The following is a 22,683-nucleotide window of genomic DNA, read 5'->3' as shown; positions in this document are numbered from 1 at the left end:
AGGCCATGGCCTGTTTACTCCTCCTGTAGGCAGTCAGACAGTAGAGAAGGCAGGAAAGGCCATGGCCTGTTTACTCCTCCTGTAGCCTGATCTGACTTTCATCCTGCTAGAAGGCTTTACACGCTACTCATCTGAATGGCTTACAGTATCTAGCTGTATGATTCTTCTTCTCAAGGTGACTCTGCGCAGACAAAATTCACTGTGATGTCATATCATCTCCATGATGATATGATGTAACTCTAAAGGTCCCTTATATTAGACATTGTCTGTTTATGTAATCGTATTAATGTCCCCACCCTGAAGCAAATAAAGTCCAACCCTCCTTTGTACTGTATATCAGTGATGGAGACACACCACTATGTCTATCTATGTGCATCCTCCCACTCTGATTCTAATGATTCTTCATTCTTAAATCTCTCAGCCTTCCATTTACAGTAATACAAGAGAGATGAGGCATGGCTTTGTTAATGGCAGTCCGAATGTTCTACTTCCTCAGGATTCGTCCCCAGCACTTCATCCACATAGTGCTTTAGTTGTTTCATATTTTAATTGGAGCTTTGCCACTCTCTCTGTCTGCATCTTTATGACCATCTCTGGGCCTTTTGTGGGATGCTGTTTGACAGGACTCAATAGAGAGTGTGGGCTGGGTGCTAGCTACTCTTTGCAGCTGGTTAATTAAATGGCTGCTAATTTCTGGTGTGCGATAGCTGTGCCTGGGGGTGGGGTGCAGACAGAGTGGTATAAATGGAGATTTATGAAGCACATAGCACGTACAAAAGTGAAGTCAGAGGCTGAGCTGCTGAGTGCTACAGCGCATAATGTATTGGGGCGACAGGGTAGCCTAGGGTAGCCTAGAGCGTTGGACTAGTAACCGAAAGGTTGCAAGTTCAAATCCCCAAGCTGACAAGGTACAAATCTGTCATTCTGCCCCTGAACAGGCAGTTAACCCACTGTAACCCACTGTTCCATTGAAAATAAGAATTTGTTCTTAACTGACTTGCCTAGTAAAATAAATAAATAAATACAATGTTTGGCTGCTGTACTTTGAGGCGTTTCTCCTGTACTTGATTTATGGGATGGATTCTGAAGCTGTACCTTCCAGAGTCTATTGTGGGAGTCTAGCTGTGGGATCGAGGGGAGGAAGAAACAGGGGTTGGTGTTGTGGTTGGAGTTCTCATGCTGCAGGCGGTCAGGACTGTGAGCTTTGGAGGTGTTATGTTTGTGTGAGGCATGTTCAGTGGAGCTCAGTGCAGTCATCAGCCCAAGGACAGAGAGCTGTGTGTGTGAGTGCGTGCTCAGTGCAGTCATCAGCCCCAGGGACAGAGAGCTGTGTGTGTGAGGTGCGTGCTCAGTGCAGTCATCAGCCCCAGGGACAGAGCCCCAGGGACAGATAGCTGTGTGTGTGAGGCGTGCTCAGTGCAGTCATCAGCCCCAGGGACAGCCCCAGGGACAGAGAGCTGTGTGTGTGAGGCGTGCAGTCATCAGTGCAGTCATCAGCCCCAGGGACAGAGAGCTGTGTGTGTGAGTGCGTGCCCCAGGGACAGAGAGCTCAGTGCAGTCATCAGCCCCAGGGACAGAGAGCTGTGTGTGTGAGGTGTGTTCGTGCTCAGCCCCAGGGACAGAGAGCTGTGTGTGTGAGGTGTGTTCAGTGCAGTCATCAGCCCCAGGGACAGAGAGCTGTGTGTGTGAGGCGTGCTCAGTGCAGTCATCAGCCCCAGGGACAGAGAGCTGTGTGTGTGAGGCGTGCTCAGTGCAGTCATCAGCCCCAGGGACAGAGAGCTGTGTGTGTGAGGCGTGCTCAGTGCAGTCATCAGCCCCAGGGACAGAGAGCTGTGTGTGTGAGGCGTGCTCAGTGCAGTCATCAGCCCCAGGGACAGAGAGCTGTGTGTGTGAGGCGTGCTCAGTGCAGTCATCAGCCCCAGGGACAGAGAGCTGTGTGTGTGCAGGACAGGGGAAAGCAAGAAAGCAAGACGCGTGAATCTGCTGAGTGTTAATATTCATGTTCTCAGGTGGGTCTCAGAAATACAATGGATGGAGAAGGGGCTGGAGAGGGTTAACTTTGTTGTTTGTGACGTAAATGAACAGGTTAATCTGTTACGTTTTGGTGGTTTTAGTTTCTGTTAACCTGTAGAAGGTTAACAATATGTTATGTTGTGAATGTTGTGTGTTTTAAAACTGTGTGATGGAGATTTGACATTTGTCTGTGTGTTAGTGTTTGCGCTGCTGTGCTGTGTACTATGGTTAATTGTTGTTTTGTTGGCTGTTCAACCTTCCAATATTTTATATTATAGTTCACTTTGTTTCTTGTCAGAAAATTGTATATAGTATGTATTAGCTGGAAGTAGAAGCCTAAGTATTGTTGTCCATTAGTTTACTATAATTAGGGGAGGGGTGGTAGGGTTAGGAGAAAACAATAAAGAAATATATATATAGTGCATTCAGAATGTATTCAAATCCTTAGACTTTTTCCACATTTTGTTTCGTTACAGCCTTATTCTAAAAGTATATGCTGTACTCGATACCATCTACTGTATCTTACCTATACTGCTCTGTACCATCACTCATTCATATATCTTTATGTACATATTCTTTATCCCCTTACACTTGTGTGTATAAGACAGTAGTTTTGATTACTTGTTATTACTGCATTGTCGGAACTAGAAGCACAAGCATTTCGCTACACTCGCATTAACATCTGCTAACCATGTGTATGTGACAAATTAAATTAAATTTTACACACAATACCCCATAATGATGAAGCGAAAACAGGTTTTTAGAAATATTTCCTAATCTATTAAAAATAAAAACAGAAATACCATATTTACTTAAGTATTCAGACCCCTTGCTCTGAGACTCAAAATGTAGCTCAGGTGCATCCTGTTTCCATTGATCATTGACCAAGCCATGAAGTCTTGTCCATAGAGCTCCGAGACAGGAATGTGTCAAGGCACAGATCTGGGGAAGTGTACCAAAACATTGAAGGTCCCCAAGAACACAGTGGCCTCCATCATTCTTCAATAGAAGAAGTTTGGAACCACCAAGACTCTTCCTAGAGCTGGCCGCACAGCCAAACTGAGTAATCGGAGGAGAAGGGCCTTGGTCAGGGAGGTGACCAAGAACCCGATGGTTCCTTTGTGGAGATGGTAGAACCTTCCAGAAGAACAACCATCTATTCAACACTCCACCAATCAGGCCTTTATGGTAGAGTGGCCAGATGGAAGCCACTCCTCAGTAAAAGGCATATAACAGCAAGGTTCTCTGGTCTGATGAAACCAAGATTGAACGTCTGGAGGAAACCAGGCATCATCCCTATGGTGAAGCATGCTGCATGCTGGTGGCAGCATCATGCTGTGGGGATGAACGGAGGGAAAAAGATGAATGGAGCAAAGTACAGAGGAATCCTGCTCCAGAATGCTCAGGCAGCATCATGCTGTGGGGATGAACGGAGGGAAAGATGAATGGAGCAAAGTACAGAGGAATCCTGCTCCAGAATGCTCAGGACCTCAGACTGGTGCAAAGGTTCACCTTCCAACAGGACAGCAACCCTAAGAACATAGCCAAGACAACACAGGGGTGGCTTCGGGACAAGTCTCTATATGTCCTTGAGTCGCACAGCTAGAGCCCCGACTTGAACCCGTAATCTCTGCCAAAGATGATTCAACAAAGTATTGTGTAAAGGGTCTGAATACTTAAATACATTTTATATTTCAGTTTTAAAAAATACAGTTTTTTCTTTGTCATTATGGGGTATTTTGTGTGGATTGATGAGATAACCACGTTGATTGTCTCTGTACTGTGTTATAGGGTTAACTGTGTTGATTATCTCTATACTGTGTAGTAGAGTTAACTGTGTTGATTGTTTCTGTACTGTGTAGTAGATTTAACTGTTTTGTTTTTGCTTGATGTGTGCTGTTTGTGATGAGGTGGAGTGGAGGAGATGCAGTCTGACTCATGTGGGGCCGGCGGTGTTGTGGCCGGGGGCCAGCCACCTCTAGTCACTCAGAGACACGCAGCATTGTGAGGCTCCTAACAGATTGTTTGTCTGCTGCTGCATGAAAGGCCTCTGTTTCCAGAGTGGCCTGGTAATATTCTGTCTCTGAACCCACCACTGTCACGTCTGACTGCATGCTACTTCCTGAGCCCCCGCTTTCCCTCCCTCTTCCCTTCCTGCTCCAGCTCCACCCTCCAACCCCCTCCCCTCTCCCCCTCTGCCCACAGGGAGGCAGGGCTAGTAGTACTGTGGCTGGGTGAAGTCTGGAGACATTAGATTCCATCATAGAGGACTATGTCCTTTCTCTAGGTCATGATTAGCAGTTGAAAGGTCAGAGGTTAGATGTTATTGGTCTGTGCTCTCCTCCTGTCTTGCTTCTCCCAGGCAGCAAGCATGAGGACGGTACCCAGAGTGACTCTGAGAACGGGATTGGCCTGCGCTTCGACAGCCGGAGGCTGGCTCTGGAGGAGAGGCTGAGGTCGGCGCAGGGAGGACAGGGAGGTCAGTGGGGTCGGACTACCGGCAACAGGACTACCTTCATGATCGAATTCTACAACGATGACAACCCCCGCAAGCGACGCTCCTACTCCTTCTCCCAGACTGCACCGCTGCTTGGGGGTGCGGCCAGGGAGGCTCTTTGCCCCACCCCCCCCTCCCACTCTAAGGCCCCTTCCACCATGACCACAGACTTCAGTAAGGCCCCGTTATCAGCGGCCCTAATAGCGGGAGCCCCCACTGCCGCCCGAGTTCTGATGAAGCAGAGGTCTGAGGAGCAGAGCATAGGGAGGAGCTCGGTCAGTACAGGCCACCAGACCACTGAGCCCAGCCCCAGTGAGGAGGGTCTGAGGACCCCTCGGTCTCAGGGGGACAGGGACAGGGAGCAGGAGGATGACCAGAGTGATAAGGGAACCTACACCATCGAGTTGGAGAACCGCAACCCTGAGGAGGAGGAGGCCAGGCGCATGATAGACAAGGTATGGTCAGATTTCTGATGTATATTCACACTCCGCTCAAGGATATATCATGGGTTGGGTTGCATGGGTGGGTTGGGTTGCATGGGTGGGTTGGGTTGCATGGGTGGGTTGGGTTGCATGGGTGGGTTGGGTTGCATGGGTGGGTTGGGTTGCATGGGTGGATTGGGTTGCTGTGAAAATTGTAAGGAATACAAATGTCATTTTATTTTTATATTAACTGAATTGCATGTAGGAAAGCTGACTTGGTTTGAAATTAAGAATGACCAAGTTCTCCGTGTCTTGAAATAACATAATTGAATTAACTTTATTGAATGGGGCATTCAAAGAGCATGCTATTTTTCTCTAGTTTTCTGAAATATCCTCCATAAATAACATCCACTAAGCATGCTGAGCTTTTGAGCTGTAATGACCTGTCGTCACATTGATCTATTACATTGCTATTTTTCGAATGAGAAGCATTTGACTAAGTCCTCTGTTACCCATGGGTAAAGGGAAATTGGATTTCATTTCGTAATGTATTTCATGTCCAACAATGTGGTCATTACGAGACTATTTAAAATATTTACCTTGTACAATATGTAATCTAAGATTCCTTTCAAACTTTGGTACAGTGAAGTTCAGGCACTTTCACTAATACTCTAACTTTCAATAGTATAGCAATAAAGAAATGTCACTGTTAGTCTTAGGAAATGGTACATCTCGCCCTGAGATGGAAGTCTATTTCCCTCAAATCTCTCTGTTCTTATTAGGATTAGCTCATATGAACAGCCATACACATTAAGAGAGTGGGCTATCATACACTCTTAGAGAAAAAAGGTGCTATCTAGAACCGTAAAGGTTTCTTCAGCTGTCCCCATAGGAGAACCCTTTGAAGAACCCATTTTGGTTCCAGGTAGAACCCAAAAGAGTTCCATGTAGAACCCTTTCCACAGAGGGTTCTACATGGAACCAAAAAGGGCTATCGTACAATCAAATAACTCTTTTGGAACCCGTTTTTCTAAGAGTGTAGTGTGTATAACTTGTCTGGCCCAATCCAGCGTAACAGCTGCCATCATAAAAAAACACGATTAAAACCACGTAAATCCTTTAAAGGAATAATCCACTCAAAAACTATATTTTAATATTTTGTTCATTAGTCCACTGCTGATACAGTCCCAAAATGTTTTGCATGTCAGCAATCAAGTTGTTGATATATGACTTTCAAAAAGTAAATTATAACTTGCCACATCATCATGCGTTTTTCATCATATGGTGCATTTTGTGTCATGGTTATGTGGCAAGTTACAATTAGCTTTTTGAAAGTCCAATATCTTGAAAACTCGATTGCTGACATGCAAAACATTTTGGGACTGTACCCCTTTGAAGAACCCTTTTGGGTTACATGTAGAACCCTTTCCACAGAGGGTACTACATAAATCCCAAAAGGGTTCTACCTGGAATCAAAAGGGGGACAGCCAAAGAACCCTTTTGGAAGCCTTGTAGTGCTCAGTCTGATCACAGCTGTAGAGCAAATCTAACGGGCTCCAAGTGGCATGTTGAGGCTCACAATCGAGCTCTCTCCATTATTTGCTCATGTAACAGCTGCCTGCGTGCTTTCTCATGCTGAATGAAAAGATTTCTAGAAGGGAGATTCTCGGAAGTAGAGGAGAGTTTACTGCTGCGGCTTAAGATTACCCCAAATAAACTTGGTTTAAACATGTTGCCCTGATATGTACTTTATTCACTCATTAAACATGTATTTGGGACATAACATATGGTATTTGGGGCATGGATGAAGAGGGGAGTGGGTTGGGGGGTGGCATTGGTGGCAGGTAGCCTAGTGGTTAGAGCATTGGGCCACTAACCGAAAGGTTGCTAGATTGAATCCCTAAGCTGACAAGGTAAAAGTCTGTTGTTCTGCCCCTGAACAGGGCAGTTAACCCACTGTTCCTAGGCCGTCACTGTAAATAAGAGTTTGTTCTTAACCGACTTGCCTAATTAAATAAAATAATTGGTTGTCAGTTTTATTCAGAGCATGGACTGGGTAGTCTTCTCTAAACTAGAAGTGTGATTATGGTAATTCCTATAATTAGCTGACACACTAATTGGCACACTGATCTTTGTTTTTTTACATTGCTGTAATGTGTGTTCTTTCTAGTGCTGTTACCATGGCACTGGCCTTGTGTGGATGTATGGGGCTGTGCTTTAATTGTCTCTGGCCCTCATGTTGGTCCAATATCAGCCACCTTTATCTATTGAGTAGAGTAGACAACAGTGGAAAGTCATGGAGCTCTTTATTACCTTAATACTCAGGTGTTCGGGATGGAGCAGAACCAGGATCTGTCTGTCTCAGGACCAGTAGAACTACAACAAGGAGGAGGGGGGAAGAAGGAGAGGAAGACCACAGAGATGGGAGAAACGATGAAACCAGGCTGCCTTCCATCTGAGGTAAAACACCCCTTCCATAGTGACAAAAATGATTGCACCCAATCTCTCATGGCTTTTAGTCATCATAGCCTGCCAGGCTACCAACACCTGGTGGCATCTATCTCATTCAGTGATGTGATGCTTGAAATATCCATCACTAACATTCATTATTATGGCCCTGACATACTTGGGTTGAGTCACTCGCTGTCTCTTCCCTTGACCCTCAGACTCCTTCTTAGGGATGGGACAGCCTCTGAAAACTGTTGAGTGTTAATATGCCAAAATAACATTGATTTTCCAGTAGAACTCCTATTGTTTTAGTTTTCTGAGGAGAGTGATGCACAAACCACCCACTACACACACACTGGTTGAATCAACATTGCTTCCACCTAATTTCAATGAAATTGCATTGTTGGTTAAGGGCTTATAGGTAAGCATTTCCCAGTAAGGTTGTATTGTATTGTTGTATTCTTATTGTACCTGTTGTATTCGGCGCATGTGACAAATAGTTTGAATTGATGTCTGTGCCCAGAGGCAGGAATGAGAGGCAGAGATCACAAAAAGTTAACAATGCTAGTGCTGATTTCCTCATGACAGAGCAAAAATATAAACGCAACATGCAAAACATTTCCAAGATGTTACTGAGTTACAGTTCATAGAAGGAAATCAGTCAATGTAAATACATTCATTAGGCCCTAATCTATGGATTTCACATGACTGGGCGCAGACATTTGTTTTACATTTTATTTAACCAGGTAGGCCAGTTGAGAACAAGTTCCCATTACAACTGTGACCTGAGATAAAGTAAAGCAGTTTGACACATACAACAACACAGTTACACATGGAATAAACAAACATACAGTCAACAATACAGTAGAAACATCTATATACAGTCTGTGCAAATTAGGTAAGAAAAGGGAGATTAGGCAATAAATAGGCCGTTGTGGCGAAGGAATTACAATTTAGCAATTAAACACTGGAGTGATAGATGTGCAGAAGATGAATGTGCAAATAGAGATACTGTGGTGCAAAGGATCAATAAAACAAAAAAATAACAATATGGGCATGAGGTAGTTGGGTGGGCTATTAACAGATGCTCTATGTACAGGTGCAATGATCCGTAAGCTGCTCTGACAGCTAATGCTTAAAGTTAGTAAGGTAGATATGAGTCTCCAGCTTCAGTGGTTTTTGCAATTCGTTCCAGTCATTGGCAGAGTGAGCTGAGATAAGGCGGGGCTTTACCTAGCAAAGACTTATAGATGACCTGGAGCCAGTGAATTGGCGTCGAATATGAAGCGAGGGCCAGCCAACGAGAGCATACAGGTCACAGTGGTGGGTAGTATATGGGGCTTCGGTGACAAAACGGATGGCGCTGTGATAGACTGCATCCAATATGCTAAGTAGAGTGTTGGAGGCTATTTTGTAAATGACATCGCCAAAGTCAAGGATCGGTAGGATAGTCCTTTTTTGGCAGCATGAGTGCAGGATGCTTTATTGCAAAGTAAGAATCCGATTCTAGATTTAATTTTGGATTGGAGATGCTTAATGTGAGTCTGGAAGGAGAGTTTACAGTCTAACCAGACACCTAGGTATTTGTAGTTGTCCACATATTCTAAGTTAGAACTGTCCAGAGTAGTGATGCTAGACAGGCGGGCAGGTGTGGGCAGCGATCGGTTGAAGAGCATGCATTTAGTTTTACTTGCATTTAAGAGCAGTTGGAGGCCACAGAAGGAGAGTTGTATGGCATTGAAGCTCATCTGGAGGTTAGTTAACACCGTGTCCAAAGAAGGGCCAGAAGTATACAGAATGGTGTCGTCTGCGTAGAGGTGGATCAGAGACTCACCAGCAGCAAAAGCAACATCATTGATGTATACAGAGAAAAGAGTTGGCCCAAGAATTGAACCCTGTGGCACCCCCATAGAGACTGCCAGAGGTCCGGGCAACAGGATTTGACACACAGAACTCTATCTGAGAAGTAGTTGGTGAATCAGGTGAGGCAGTCATTTGAGAAACCAAGGCTGTTGAGTCTGCTGATAAGAATGTGGTGATTGACAGAGTCGAAAGCCTTGCCCAGGTCGATGAATACAGCTGCATTGGATTTTTTCCGATGGCGGTTATGATATTGTTAAGGACCTTGAGCGTGGCTGAGGTGCACCCATGACCAGCTCGGAAAACAGATTGCAAAGTGGAGAAGGTACGGTGGAATTCGAAATGGTCGATGATCTGTTTGTTAATTTGGCTTTCGAAGACCTTTTGAAAGGCAGGGTAGGATAGATATAGGTCTGTAGCAGTTTGGATCTAAGGTGTCTCCCTCTTTGAAGAGGGGGATGACCACAGCAGCTTTCCAATCTTGAGGGATCTCAGACGATACAAATATCAAATCAAAAGAGAGGTTGAACAGGCTAGTAATAGGGGTTGCGAAAATTTCGGTGGATAATTTTAGAAAGAGAGGGTCCAGATTGTCTAGCCCAGCTAATTTGTAGGGGTCCAAATTTTGCAGCTCTTTCAGAACATCAGCTATCTGGATTTGGGTGAATGAGAAATGGGGAGGCTGTGGGGGGTGCAGAGCTGTTGACCGGGGTAGGGGTAGCCAGGTGGAAAGCATGGCCAGCCGTAGAAAAATGCTTACTGAAATTATCAACTATCGTGGATTTATTTGTGGCGACAGTGTTTCCTAGTCTCAGTGCAGTGGGCAGCTGGGAGGAGGTGTCCCATAACATTTTGAAGTTTGTGCTACAGGATGCAAATTTCTGTTTGAAAAGCTAGCCTTTGCTTTCTTAACTGCCTGTGTATATTAGTTCCTAACTTCCTTGAAAATGTGCTATTCCCTGAAAAGGGGGCTATTCGATGCTGATGCAGTATGCCACAGGATGTTTTTGTGCTGGTCAAGAGCAGTCAGGTCTGGAGTGAACCAAGGGCTACATCTGTTCCTGGTTCTACATTTTTTGAATGGGGTGAGGATGGTGAGGAAATGAGATCAACATCCTTCCAGGATTCCCTGGCCAGGTCGATTAGAAAGGTCTGCTCACTGAAGTGTTTTAAGGAGCGTTTGACAGTGAGGAGGGTTGGTTGGTTGACCGCGGACCCGTTACGGACTCAGGCAATGAGGTCGTGATCGCTGAGATCCAGGTTGAAAACAGCAGAGTGGAGAAAAACCTAGGCATTGAGTGACAATGAGAGAGGTTTTGTCTCTAGAGACACCATTTAAACCAGGCAAGGTCACCACATGTGTTGAAGGTGGAACAAAATGCTAGTTAAGGCATATTGAGCAGGGCTGGAGGCTCTACAGTGAAATAAGACAATAATCACTAACCAAAACAGCAATGGGCAATGCATATTGACATTAGGGAGAGGCATGCTTAGCCAAGTGATCATAGGGTCCAGTGTGTAGCTAAGCGAGCTGGAGGCACGGCGATTCAGACAGCTAGCGGGCCAGGTCTAGCAGAAGGGCCTTAGGGGGACGTCACGATGGAATAGTCTGTTGAAGCCCTCTCGGACGGTTACGTCAGTAGACCAGTCATGATGGATCGGCGGGGCTCCGTGTCGGCTGTAAAAGGTGTCCAGGCCAATTGGCAAAATAGCTATTAGAGCCAAAGCAGTGGCTGATGGACATCTGAGACATCTGTGCCGTTGTGTTGTGTGACAGAACTGAACATTTCAGAGTGGCCTTTTATTATCCCCAGCACAAGTTGCACCTGTGTTTTTTTGTGGGGGGGTTGTATTTTATTAGGATCTCCAAAAGGCTGTTGCAAAAGCAACAGCTACTTTTCCTGGGGTCCCCACAAAACATGAAACATAATGCAGAATGACATAATACAGAACATCATTAGACAAGAACAGCTCAAGGACAGAACTACATACGTTAATGATCATGCTGTTTAATCTGCTTCCTGATATGCTATGATGATATGATATGATATGTCAGGTGGATGGATTATTTTGGCAAAGGAGAAATGCTCACTAACAGGGATGTAAACACATTTATGCACACAATATGAGAGAAATAAGCTTTTTTGCTTTTTATTTTAGCTCATGAAACATGGGACCAACACTTTACATGTTGCATTTACATTTTTGTTGAGTATATTTACAGATTATCCATTTCTCACAGGTGGAGAATAATCCTGCAGCAACAGGAAATGTGAATTATTGTGTGGATTATAATGAATGGACATTTTTGTAGGCATTGATACATTTTAGTTGGTGCAAATTAAGTCAGAAATGTTAGTGGAAATTACAAACTTTAGAATCCTTTTTAAAATGTGAATAACATACACAAAATGTCCTCCAACAACATGGGGATCAAATTAATTATAAAATAAATAAATAATAAATATAGGAAAGCAAGAGCTCCAGAATGCATTAAGATTACTCTATTGGAAGGGGAGTAGTTGTGTGTCAGCCAGGCACTCCCCGCGTCCAGAGTAGGCCACTCAGTCTGTGACCTAGTTCATAGAGAGATGAGAAATGATGCTCTGTTCCCTCCAGGCAAGTTCCATACAAGCCACAAAGGGAGGAAGGAGACTGTATATAGTCCACAATAGTCTAGGATGGTCTACAACAGTCTAGTATAGTCGACAATAGTCTAGTATGGTCTACAATAGTCCACAATAGTCTAGTATGGTCCACAATAGTCTAGTATAGGCTACAACAGTCTAGTATAGTCCACAATAGTCTAGTATGGTCTACAATAGTCGAGTATGGTCTACAATAGTCTAGTATAGGCTACAACAGTCTAGTATAGTCTAGTATGGTCTACAATAGTCTAGTATAGTCCACAACAATATAGTATAGTCTACAATATGCTAGGATAGTCTACAACAGTTTAGTATAATCTAGTGTAGTCTACAATCGTCGATCTGATTTAATGAACATTTTTATCAACATATTTCTATTACAGCATATTGGATGACTGTCATTCATATTACATATTGGAAGTTTACATACACTTAGTTTGGAGTCATTAAAACTCGTTTTTCAAGCACTCCACACATTTCTTGTTAACACACTATAGTTTTGGCAAGTCAGTTAGGACATCTACTTTGTGCATGAGACAAGTACTTTTTCCAACAATTGTTTATAGACAGATGATTTCACTTATAATTCAATGTATCACAATTCCATGGGTCAGAAGTTTACATACACTAAGTTGACTGCCTTTAAACAGCTTGGAAAATTCCAGAAAATTATGTCACGACTTTAGAAGCTTCTGATGGGCTAATTGACATAATTTTAGTCAATTGGAGGTGTATCTGTGGATGTATTTCAAGGCCTACCTTCAAACTCAGTGCCTCTTGACATCTTGACATCATGGGATAATCAAAAGAAATCAGCCAAGACTTCGGGAAAAAAATTGTAGACCTCCACAACTCTGGTTCATCATTGGGAGCAATTTCCAAACGCCTGAAGGTACACAAACAATAGGTACACAAACAATAGTACACAAGTATAAACACCATGGGACCACTTAGCCATCATACCGCTCAGAAAGGTGACGTGTTTTGTCTCCTGGAGATGAACGTACTTTGGTGCAGAAAGTGCAAATCAATCCCATAACAACAGCAAAGGACCCTGTGAAGATGCTGGAGGACACAGGTACAAAATTATCTGTATCCACAGTAAAACGAGTCCTATATCGACATAACCTGAAAGGCCGCTCAGCAAGGAAGAAGCCACTGCTCCAAAACCACCATAAAAAAGCCAGACTACAGTTTGCAACTGCACATGGGGACAAAGATCGTACTTTTTGAGTTTATGTAAACCACTGGGAATGTGATGAAAGAAATAAAAGGTGAAATAAATCATTCTCTCTACTATTAGTCTGACATTTCACATTCTTAAAATAAAGTGGTGATCCTAACTGACTTAAGACAGGGCATTTTTACTAGGATTAAATGTAAGGAATTGTGAAAAACTGAGTTTAAATGTATTTGGCTAATGTGTATGTAAACTTCTGACTTCAACTGTAGGTACACACAGGTCGAGAGAAAGATTTGAGGTGACAGACAGTGACACATGGACAGACAGTGACACATTCATCTCCCACAGTAGTATTTCTAATAATGTTCAATTTGATTTAGCTCTCTTTTAAACTAAAGTGGACATGACTAAATGACATTACTAAATATGGTCATTTAAACTAATTCATGCAATTAACTTAAATAATGTTTCCCAAAGTGCTACCTGGTCTAATTTAACAAGTAAAGTTCTTCAAATGAAATGCTCATTCTCATTGGTTAATAAGTGTTGGTGGGGCTGAGTTGTGAAGGGATACATGCTGTCCTTTTCTCTCAGCTCATGGTTGAGAGAAAACCCGGGGCGGCAGGGTAGCCTAGTGGTTAGAGCGTTGGACTAGTAACTGAAAGGTTGCAAGTTCAAATCCCCGAGCTGACAAGGTACAAATCTGTCAATCTGCCCCTGAACAGGCAGTTAACCCACTGTTCCCAGGCCGTCATTGAAAATAAGAATTTGTTCTTAACTGACTTGACTAGTAAAAAGAATAATGTGCTCCATAGCAGTTTGTTTGTTGTGGCCTGTTTGTACAGGCAGTTGATATAGGCTGTTCTGATAGACTCTCTTTAGTCCCAGTAATGAGAGAGTTGCTCTGTTTAGAGCTGGAAAAGGGGTAATCCCTAGGTATATTGTTTAGCATTTAAGCCCAGTCTAAGCTTAAGTAGGAACCCTATTAAGGGAATGAGCTTTAGAAACGCCACCATTTTTGTGAGATTTCGTATCCTGAATGTTGCTGCTATGGACAACTGTGTGAGACAAGCCATTTATTCTGAAATCCTGTATCTGTAATAAATTCAAGTCATGTTTTTTTACAATCATGGGTCTTCATTCCCACCTATCACCTCCCTTGGCTACTTTGGGTCCTCTATTCTACACCATGCTTGGTTTAAAATATGAACCAGCTAATACGTAATGAGTATGATAACTCTTCAGGCTCATCACTGAAACATAAGACCACTCAGAGGTGAATGAATGGCAGCAGAGTTGTCTTCTGTGTCCTCCGCTACATGTGAGTACTTCCTCCAGCTCTAGGTGGCCAGTAGCAGGGATCCGGTTGATTTAGTAGGTTAACTGTAGTCTTTTCCCACAACCTCTGTTTCTCTAAATGGAGTGGAATGCCATTGAGTCTGACAAGAGACTAGGCTAACTGTGTCTGCGCTCTCTTCTCTCCTGTCAGAGTATGTCTGAGGACTCGGTGGCAGTGGGCAGTAGTCACTGGGTGTCTCAGTGGACCAGTCCAGCTGCAAACCACACCAGAACCGACCCAGAGGGGTCTGGTGCTGAGTCACCTGCCTTCGTCCATCAACAGATAGGTACAGTAGGGCTCCTATATTTACCAAAATCAGGCTAATGTCAATCTGCATCTGTCTTAACTAAGGTGTATTTTCATCACATAATGGCACTAAATTACTATGGTTGAGCAATATTTATTTAATTTGAATAAGAAATGTAGCTTTACTATTTGTTTTTTTCTTCCAGAAGCGGATGCCTTTGAGTCGGGCGTTTCCATCCGAAGTACCAGCTCTGCCACCTCCAGTCTCACCGAGCGTAAACGCAGGACCCTCCCCCAGCTCCCCATCGACGACCCCCGGGCCAAGCCAGGGAAGAGCTTGTGCGGCCTGGGCCTGCATCGCTCAGAGATCGGGGAGAAAGAGGACACGGGGCCCCAGGAAAAGGAGAGGCAGGTGGAGAATGAAGGAGACAGGGCGTGTTTTACCTCCATAGAGGAGGGGGATATGATGAACCAGACCAAGGCCCCACTACAGGCCTCCTCCAAGCCCTCTCTCAGACCTATGAGCAGCAGTGAGAAGAGGTCCGAGGAGAGGAGGAGGCGGGCGGAGGATCGGATTCAGCACCACAGCAACGGAGGAGGGGACAGGGGGGAGAAGTCGGGGAGCAAGCCTCTAGTCCGTCAGGGCAGCTTCACCATTGAGAAGCCCAGTGGTGTGGTGCCCATTGAGCTGATCCCTCGGATCAAAGGTGATGCCGGTGTCCTGGGCCGCGAGCACAGTGACTCTGTGGGCAGCATGGACACAGCCACCCTGCTGAAGGACACAGAGGCTGTCATGGCCTTCCTGGAGGCCAAGCTGAGGGCTGAGAACAAGCTGGACAGAGCCAACCGTGCAGGCTTCTTCTCCCCTGAGTCAGACGTGGACACGGCCAGCACCTACAACCAGGCAGCAGGGGAGGGAGAGAAGAAACCAGCTCACCAGAAACGCCGCTCCCTCAGCAGCCTGTACAAGGAGAAGAGCAACCTGGGCTCAACCTCCAAAACCGCTGCCAGCACCAACGCTCGCGAGCGCTTGGAGAGAAAGACCAAGACCAGAACTGATCCCAGCCGGCTTGATGCTCGCCGCTCCGTCCAGCCTGCCTTGTCGCGGGCACGCCAATCCTCCCAGGATCTCACAGATGATGACCAGACCTCGTCCTTCCCCATCTCCGACATTCTTTCCTCTGACCAGGAGAGTTTGCATAGTCGCACGTACGGCCGCAGCCACTTCACCTCTACGGACGACCTGCTACATTCCAAACTGGGAGCCAAATCCAGCTGCAAGACCAGCTCCAGTAAGTCTAGTAAGACTCTCCAGGCCGCCACAGCTTCCTCCCTGGGGAAACAGGCCTCTCTGCCCCAGCCACGGCCTACCAGAACCTCCCTGCTCCGCCGGGCCCGGCTGGGGGACACATCCGACACGGACCAGGCCGATGCAGACAGGATGTCTGTGGCCTCCGAGGTGTCCACCACCAGTTCCACATCCAAGCCTCCATCTGGTCGTAAAGGGCCCTCGCGGCTGGACATGCTGGCCCAGCCCAGGAGGACACGGCTGGGCTCCATCTCGGCCCGTAGTGACTCAGAGTGTACAGTAGGTCGGAGCAGCACCTCCTCCCCTCGCCTGTCTGCAGAGACCATACTGCGCCTGGGCTTCCGCTCCCCCACCGACAACAAACTGGCTCCTCGCATGAGGGCCAACAGTGTGTCCAAGCTGACCGAGGCCAAGTCCAGAATCAGCTCCTCCATCCACAGCACTCCCTCAGGTGAGATCATGCTCTCATCTCTGATAGGTTCACTCAGAAAATAAAGGACAGATTGAAACACTCTGTATTTTATTATTTAATGTAAACATTTAAAGAGCAAGTCAACTGTTTTTTTCATCCCGTTGTTTCCAAATCCCCCACACCCTCCATCCCTCCATACCTTCTCCGCTATGCAATCTGGTTTCCGAGCTGGTCACGGGTGCACCTCTCCCCCGTTCAAGGTCCTAAATGATATCAGAACTGCCATCGATAAGAGACAGTACTGTGCAGCTGTATTCATAGACCTGGCCAAGGCTTTCGACTCTGTCAATCCCCACATTCTTATCGGCAGATTCAACGGCCTTGGTTTCTGAAATGACTGCCTCGCCTGGTTCAACAACTACTTCTCAGACAGAGTTAAGTGTGTCAAATCGGAGGGCATGTTATCCGGACCTCTGGAAGTCTCTATGGGGGTTAAAAAACATGAGCTGGCGCACACCCAGAATAATAGTTTGTATGGAGGTGCTGACTAAACTATAAACTATCAAAATAAAGTCACACACTCCATGTGTAATCTCCCAGAAATTTAGTGGGTATTTTTCAACGTTTCGGCATCACGGTGCCTTTCTCAGGGTAATGTCATGAATACTTAAACCAGGTTATGTAGACACACAGTGCAAGCACCTGGTGCAAGTATGACATTAGTATGACATCATGACCTTACCCTGAGGAAGGCACAGTGATGCTGAAATGTTGGTAAATACCCATTCAATTGCTGGGAGATTATACATGGAGTGTGCAACTTTCTTTATTTTGATAGTTTATAGTCTCCATGGGGGTGCCACAGAGTTCAGTTCTCGGGCCGACTCTCTTATCTGTATACATCAATGATGTCGCTCTTGCTGCTGGTGATTCTCTGATCCACCTCTACGCAGACGATAATATTCTGTATACTTCTGGCCCTTCTTTGGGCACTGTGTGAACTATCCTCCAGATGAGCTTCAATGCCATACAACTCTTCTTCCGTGGCCTCCAACGGCTCTTAAATGCAAGTAAAGCTAAATGCATGCTCTTCAATTGATCGCTACCAGCACCTGCCTGTCCGTCCAGCATCACTACTCTGGACAGTTCTGACTTAGAATATGTGGACAAATACCTAGGTGTCTGGTTAGACTGTAAACTCTTCTACAAAATAGCCTCCAACACTCTACTCAGCAAATTGGATGCCGTCTATCACAGTTGTGTCACCAAAGCCCCATATACTACCTAACACTGCGACCTGTATGCTCTCGTTGGCTGGCTCTTGCTTCATATTCGTCACCAAACCCACTGGCTCCAGGCCATCTATAAGTCTTTGCTAGTTAAAGCACCGCCTTATCTCAGCTCACTGGTCACCATAGCAGCACCCACCCGTAGCACGTGCTCCAACAGGTATATTTCACTGGTCACCCGCAAAGCTAATTCCTCCTTTGGCCGCCTTTGGCAGCAGAGAACTGGAACAAATGACTGGAACTAATTGCAAAAATTACTGAAGCTGGAGACTCATATCTCCCTCACTAACTTTAAGCACCAGCTGTCAGAACAGCTCACAGATCACTGCACCTGTACATAGCCCATCTTGTAAATAGACCATCCAACTACCTCATCCCCATACTGTTATTTATTTATGTTTGCTCCTTTGCACCCCAGTATCTCTATTTGCACATTCATCTTCCGCACATCTATCACTCCAGTGTTTAATTGCTCAATTGTAGTTATTTTGCCACTATAACCTATTTATTGCCTTAACTCCCTTATTTTACCTCATTTGCACACACTATACTTTTTTTCTATTGTGTTATTGACTGTATGTTAGTTTATTCCGTGTGTAACTAACTCTGTTGATGTTTGTGTCGCACTGCTTTGCTTTATCTTGGCCAGGTCGCAGTTGTAAATGAGAACTTGTTCTCAACTATCCTACGTGGTTAAATAAAGGTGAAATAAAAAATATAAAATCATGAAAATAATGTGGTGTGAAGGAATGTTTAGAATTGTTCCTCTTTTACATCATCGTGATTCTTGGATAGGCTTGCCCTTTTTCCTGTCCTGTCTTTGTCAGTGTTTGTCTTTGTCCATGTGTTTTGTGGTCAGTGTTTGTCTTTGTCCATGTGTTTTGTGGTCAGTGTTTGTCTTTGTCCCTGTGTGTTGTGGTCAGTGTTTGTCATTGTCCACGTGTGTGTTGTGGTCAGTGTTTGTCATTGTCCATGTGTGTGTTGTGGTCAGTGTTTGTCATTGTCCATGTGTGTGTTGTGGTCAGTATTTGTTCCTGTCCATGTGTGTGTTGTGGTCAGTGTTTGTCCTTGTCCATGGGTGTGTTGTGTGGTGGTGTTTAGTGTGTGTGTGTGTGTGTGTGTGTGTGGTGGTTTTTAGTGTGTGTGTGTGTGGTGGTGTTTAGTGTGTGTGTGTGGTGTTGTTTAGTGTGTGTGTGTGTGGTGGTGTTTAGTGTGTGTGTGGTGGTGTGGTGGTGTTTAGTGTGTGTGTGGTGGTGTTTAGTGTGTGTGTGTGTGTGGTGGTGTTTAGTGTGTGTGTGTGTGTGGTGGTGTTTAGTGTGTGTGTGTGTGTGTGGTGGTGTTTAGTGTGTGTGTGTGTGTGTGTGTGGTGGTGTTTAGTGTGTGTGTGTGTGTGGTGTGGTGGTGTTTAGTGTGTGTGTGTGTGTGTGGTGGTGTTTAGTGTGTGTGTGTGTGTGTGTGGTGGTGTTTTGTGTGTTTGGTGGTGTTTTGTGTGTGTGTGGTGGTGTTTTGTGTGTGTGTGGTGGTGTTTTGTGTGTGTGTGTGGTGGTGTTTTGTGTGTGTGGTGGTGTTTTGAGTGTGTGTGTGTGGTGTTTTGAGTGTGTGTGTGGTGGTGTTTAGTGTTGTTTATTGTGAGTGTGTGGTGTTTAGTGTGTGGGCGGTGTGGTGTTTAGTGTGTGTGTGGTGTTTAGTGTGTGTGTGGTGGTGTTTAGTGTGTGTGTGTGTGTGGTGGTGTTTAGTGTGTGTGTGTGCGGTGGTGTTTAGTGTGTGTGTGTGTGTGGTGGTGTTTAGTGTGTGTGTGGTGGTGTTTAGTGTGTGTGTGTGGTGTGGTGGTGTTTAGTGTGTGTGTGGTGGTGTTTAGTGTGTGTGTGTGTGTGTGTGTGTGTGTGTGTGTGTGTGTGTGTGTGTGTGGTGTTTTGTGTGTGTGTGGTGGTGTTTTGTGTGTGTGGTGGTGTTTTGAGTGTGTGTGTGGTGGTGTTTTGAGTGTGTGTGTGGTGGTGTTTAGTGTTGTTTATTGTGAGTGTGTGGTGTTTAGTGTGTGGGCGGTGTGGTGTTTAGTGTGTGTGTGTGGTGTTTAGTGTGTGTGTGTGTGGTGGTGTTTAGTGTGTGGTGGTGTTTCGTGTTTGTGTTTGTGGTGGTGGTGTTTAGTGTGTGTGGTGTATAGTGTGTGTGTGTGTGTGGTGGTGTTTAGTGTGTGTGGTGGTGGTGTTTTGTGTGTGTGGTTTTTAGTGTATGGGGTGGTGTTTCGTGGATGTGGTGGTGTTTAGTGTTTGTAGTGTGTGGTGGTGGTATTTAGTGTGTGTGTTAGTATTTAGTGTGTGTGTTGGTGTTCAGTGTGTGTGTGTGTGGTTGTGTTTAGTGTGTGTGGTGGTGTTTAGTGTGTGTGGTGTTTAATGTTTGTGGTGGTGGTTAGTGTGTTTGGTGTGTGTTGGTGTTTAGTGTGTGGGGTGTGTGGTGGTGTTTAATGTGTGGGGTGTGTGGTGGTGTATAATGTGGGGGGGGCGGTGGTTAGTGTGTGGGGTGTGTGTGGTGGTGTTTAGTGTGTTTGGTGTGTGGGGTGTGTGTGGTGGTGTTTAGTGTGTTTGGTGTGTGGTGGTGTTTAGCGTGTGTAGTGGTGTGGTGGTGTTTAGCGTGTGTGGTGGTGTTTAGCGTGTGTGTGTGGTGGTTAGCGTGTGTGTGTGGTGGTGCTTCGCATATGTGTGTGGTGGTGTTTAGTGTGTGTGGTGTGGTGGTGTTTAGTGTGTGCCTAGTTCTTGGAGAGATACCATCCTGTAGGGTTTCACTCCAACTCTGTTCCTGGAAAGATACCGTCCTGTAGGGTTTCACTCCAACCCTGTTCCTGGAGAGATACCGTCCTGTAGGGTTTCACTCCAACCCTGTTCCTGGAGATATACCGTCCTGTAGAGTTTCACTCCAACTCTGTTCCTGGAGAGATACCGTCCTGTAGGGTTTCACTCCAACTCTGTTCCTGGAGAGATACCGTCCTGTAGGGTTTCACTCCAACCCTGTTCCTGGAGAGATACCGTCCTGTAGGGTTTCACTCCAACTCTGTTCCTGGAGAGATACCGTCCTGTAGGGTTTCACTCCAACCCTGTTCCTGGAGAGATACCGTCCTGTAGGGTTTCACTCCAACCCTGTTCCTGGAGAGATACCGTCCTGTAGGGTTTCACTCCAGCTCTGTTCTTGGAGAGATACCGTCCTGTAGGGTTTCACTCCAACTCTGTTCCTGGAGAGATACCGTCCTGTAGGGTTTCACTCCAGCTCTGTTCTTGGAGAGATACCGTCCTGTAGGGTTTCACTCCAACTCTGTTCCTGGAGAGATACCGTCCTGTAGGGTTTCACTCCAGCTCTGTTCTTGGAGAGATACCGTCCTGTAGGGTTTCACTCCAACTCTGTTCCTGGAGAGATACCGTCCTGTAGGGTTTCACTCCAACTCTGTTCCTGGAGAGATACCGTCCTGTAGGGTTTCACTCCAACCCTGTTCCTGGAGAGATACCGTCCTGTAGGGTTTCACTCCAACTCTGTTCCTGGAGAGATACCGTCCTGTAGGGTTTCACTCCAACCCTGTTCCTGGAGAGATACCGTCCTGTAGGGTTTCAATCCAACCCTGTTCCTGGAGAGATACCGTCCTGTAGGGTTTCACTCCAACCCTGTTCCTGGAGAGATACCGTCCTGTAGGGTTTCACTCCAACTCTGTTCCTGGAGAGATACCGTCCTGTAGGGTTTCACTCCAACTCTGTTCCTGGAGAGATACCGTCCTGTAGAGTTTCACTCCAACCCTGTTCCTGGAGAGATACCGTCCTGTAGGGTTTCACTCCAGCTCTGTTCCTGGAGAGATACCGTCCTGTAGGGTTTCACTTCAACCCTGTTCCTGGAGAGATACCGTCCTGTAGGGTTTCACTCCAACCCTGTTCCTGGAGAGATACCGTCCTGTAGGGTTTCACTCCAACCCTGTTCCTGGAGAGATACCGTCCTGTAGGGTTTCACTCCAACTCTGTTCCTGGCGAGATACCGTCCTGTAGAGTTTCACCCCAACCCTGTTCCTGGAGAGATACCGTCCTGTAGGGTTTCACTCCAGCTCTGTTCCTGGAGAGATACCGTCCTGTAGGGTTTCACTCCAACCCTGTTCCTGGAGAGATACCGTCCTGTAGAGTTTCACTCCAACTCTGTTCCTGGAGAGATACCGTCCTGTAGGGTTTCACTCCAGCTCTGTTCCTGGAGAGATACCGTCCTGTAGGGTTTCACTCCAACTCTGTTCCTGGAGAGATCCCGTCCTGTAGGGTTTCACTCCAACTCTGTTCCTGGAGAGATACTGTCCTGTAGGGTTTCACTCCAACCCTGTTCCTGGAGAGATACCGTCCTGTAGGGTTTCACTCCAACTCTGTTCCTGGAGAGATACCGTCCTGTAGGGTTTCACTCCAACCCTGTTCCTGGAGAGATACCGTCCTGTAGGGTTTCACTCCAACTCTGTTCCTGGAGAGATACCATCCTGTAGGGTTTCACTCCAACCCTGTTCCTGTAGAGATACCGTCCTGTAGAGTTTCACTCCAACTCTGTTCCTGGAGAGATACCGTCCTGTAGGGTTTCACTCAAACTCTAATCTTGCTCACCTGATTCTAATCATTAGCTGCTTGATAAGCTGAACCAGATTAGTTTCAACTCGAAAACCTACAGGAGGGTAGCTCTCCAGGAACAGGGTTGGAGAGCCCTGGTGTAAACCTACAGGAGGGTAGCTTTCCAGGAACAGGGTTGGAGAGCCCTGGTGTAAACCTATAGGAGGGTAGCTCTCCAGGAACAGGGTTGGAGATTGGCTAGAAGTGACAATGTCATCGGCCAAAGCTGACTGATCTTTTAGTGGATCTTAATTGGCGATACAGAGCAAAATAGATTAAGACAATTGTCACTGAGGGAACCTTAGCCTCATTGCTGATGCAAGACATAAGCAATGTTGTGATCAGCACTGGGCTCTGTTGTTTAGGGGCTGTACTCCCCCTAGTGGAAATAGTTATTTAAGACATTA

General features: G+C 45.8%; 1 protein-coding gene across 1 annotated transcript in view; it reads left to right on the top strand.

The window, feature by feature from the left end:
- The window catches only part of LOC135511882 (centrosomal protein of 170 kDa-like), a 54,995-nt gene that overhangs the window by 23,019 nt on the left and 9,293 nt on the right, over nucleotides 1-22,683 (top strand). The window contains exons 5-8 of the mRNA XM_064933389.1: nucleotides 4,376-4,965; nucleotides 7,258-7,392; nucleotides 14,561-14,696; nucleotides 14,863-16,416. Of these exons, the coding sequence (XP_064789461.1) occupies nucleotides 4,376-4,965; nucleotides 7,258-7,392; nucleotides 14,561-14,696; nucleotides 14,863-16,416 (2,415 nt within the window). The remainder of the gene's footprint in view (nucleotides 1-4,375; nucleotides 4,966-7,257; nucleotides 7,393-14,560; nucleotides 14,697-14,862; nucleotides 16,417-22,683) is intronic.

This window comes from Oncorhynchus masou, chromosome 24, assembly GCF_036934945.1.
Source record: "Oncorhynchus masou masou isolate Uvic2021 chromosome 24, UVic_Omas_1.1, whole genome shotgun sequence".
Lineage (NCBI taxonomy): Eukaryota > Metazoa > Chordata > Actinopteri > Salmoniformes > Salmonidae > Oncorhynchus > Oncorhynchus masou.
Note: the sequence above shows the minus strand (reverse complement) of the source record. Positions and strands in the feature narration are given on the sequence as shown.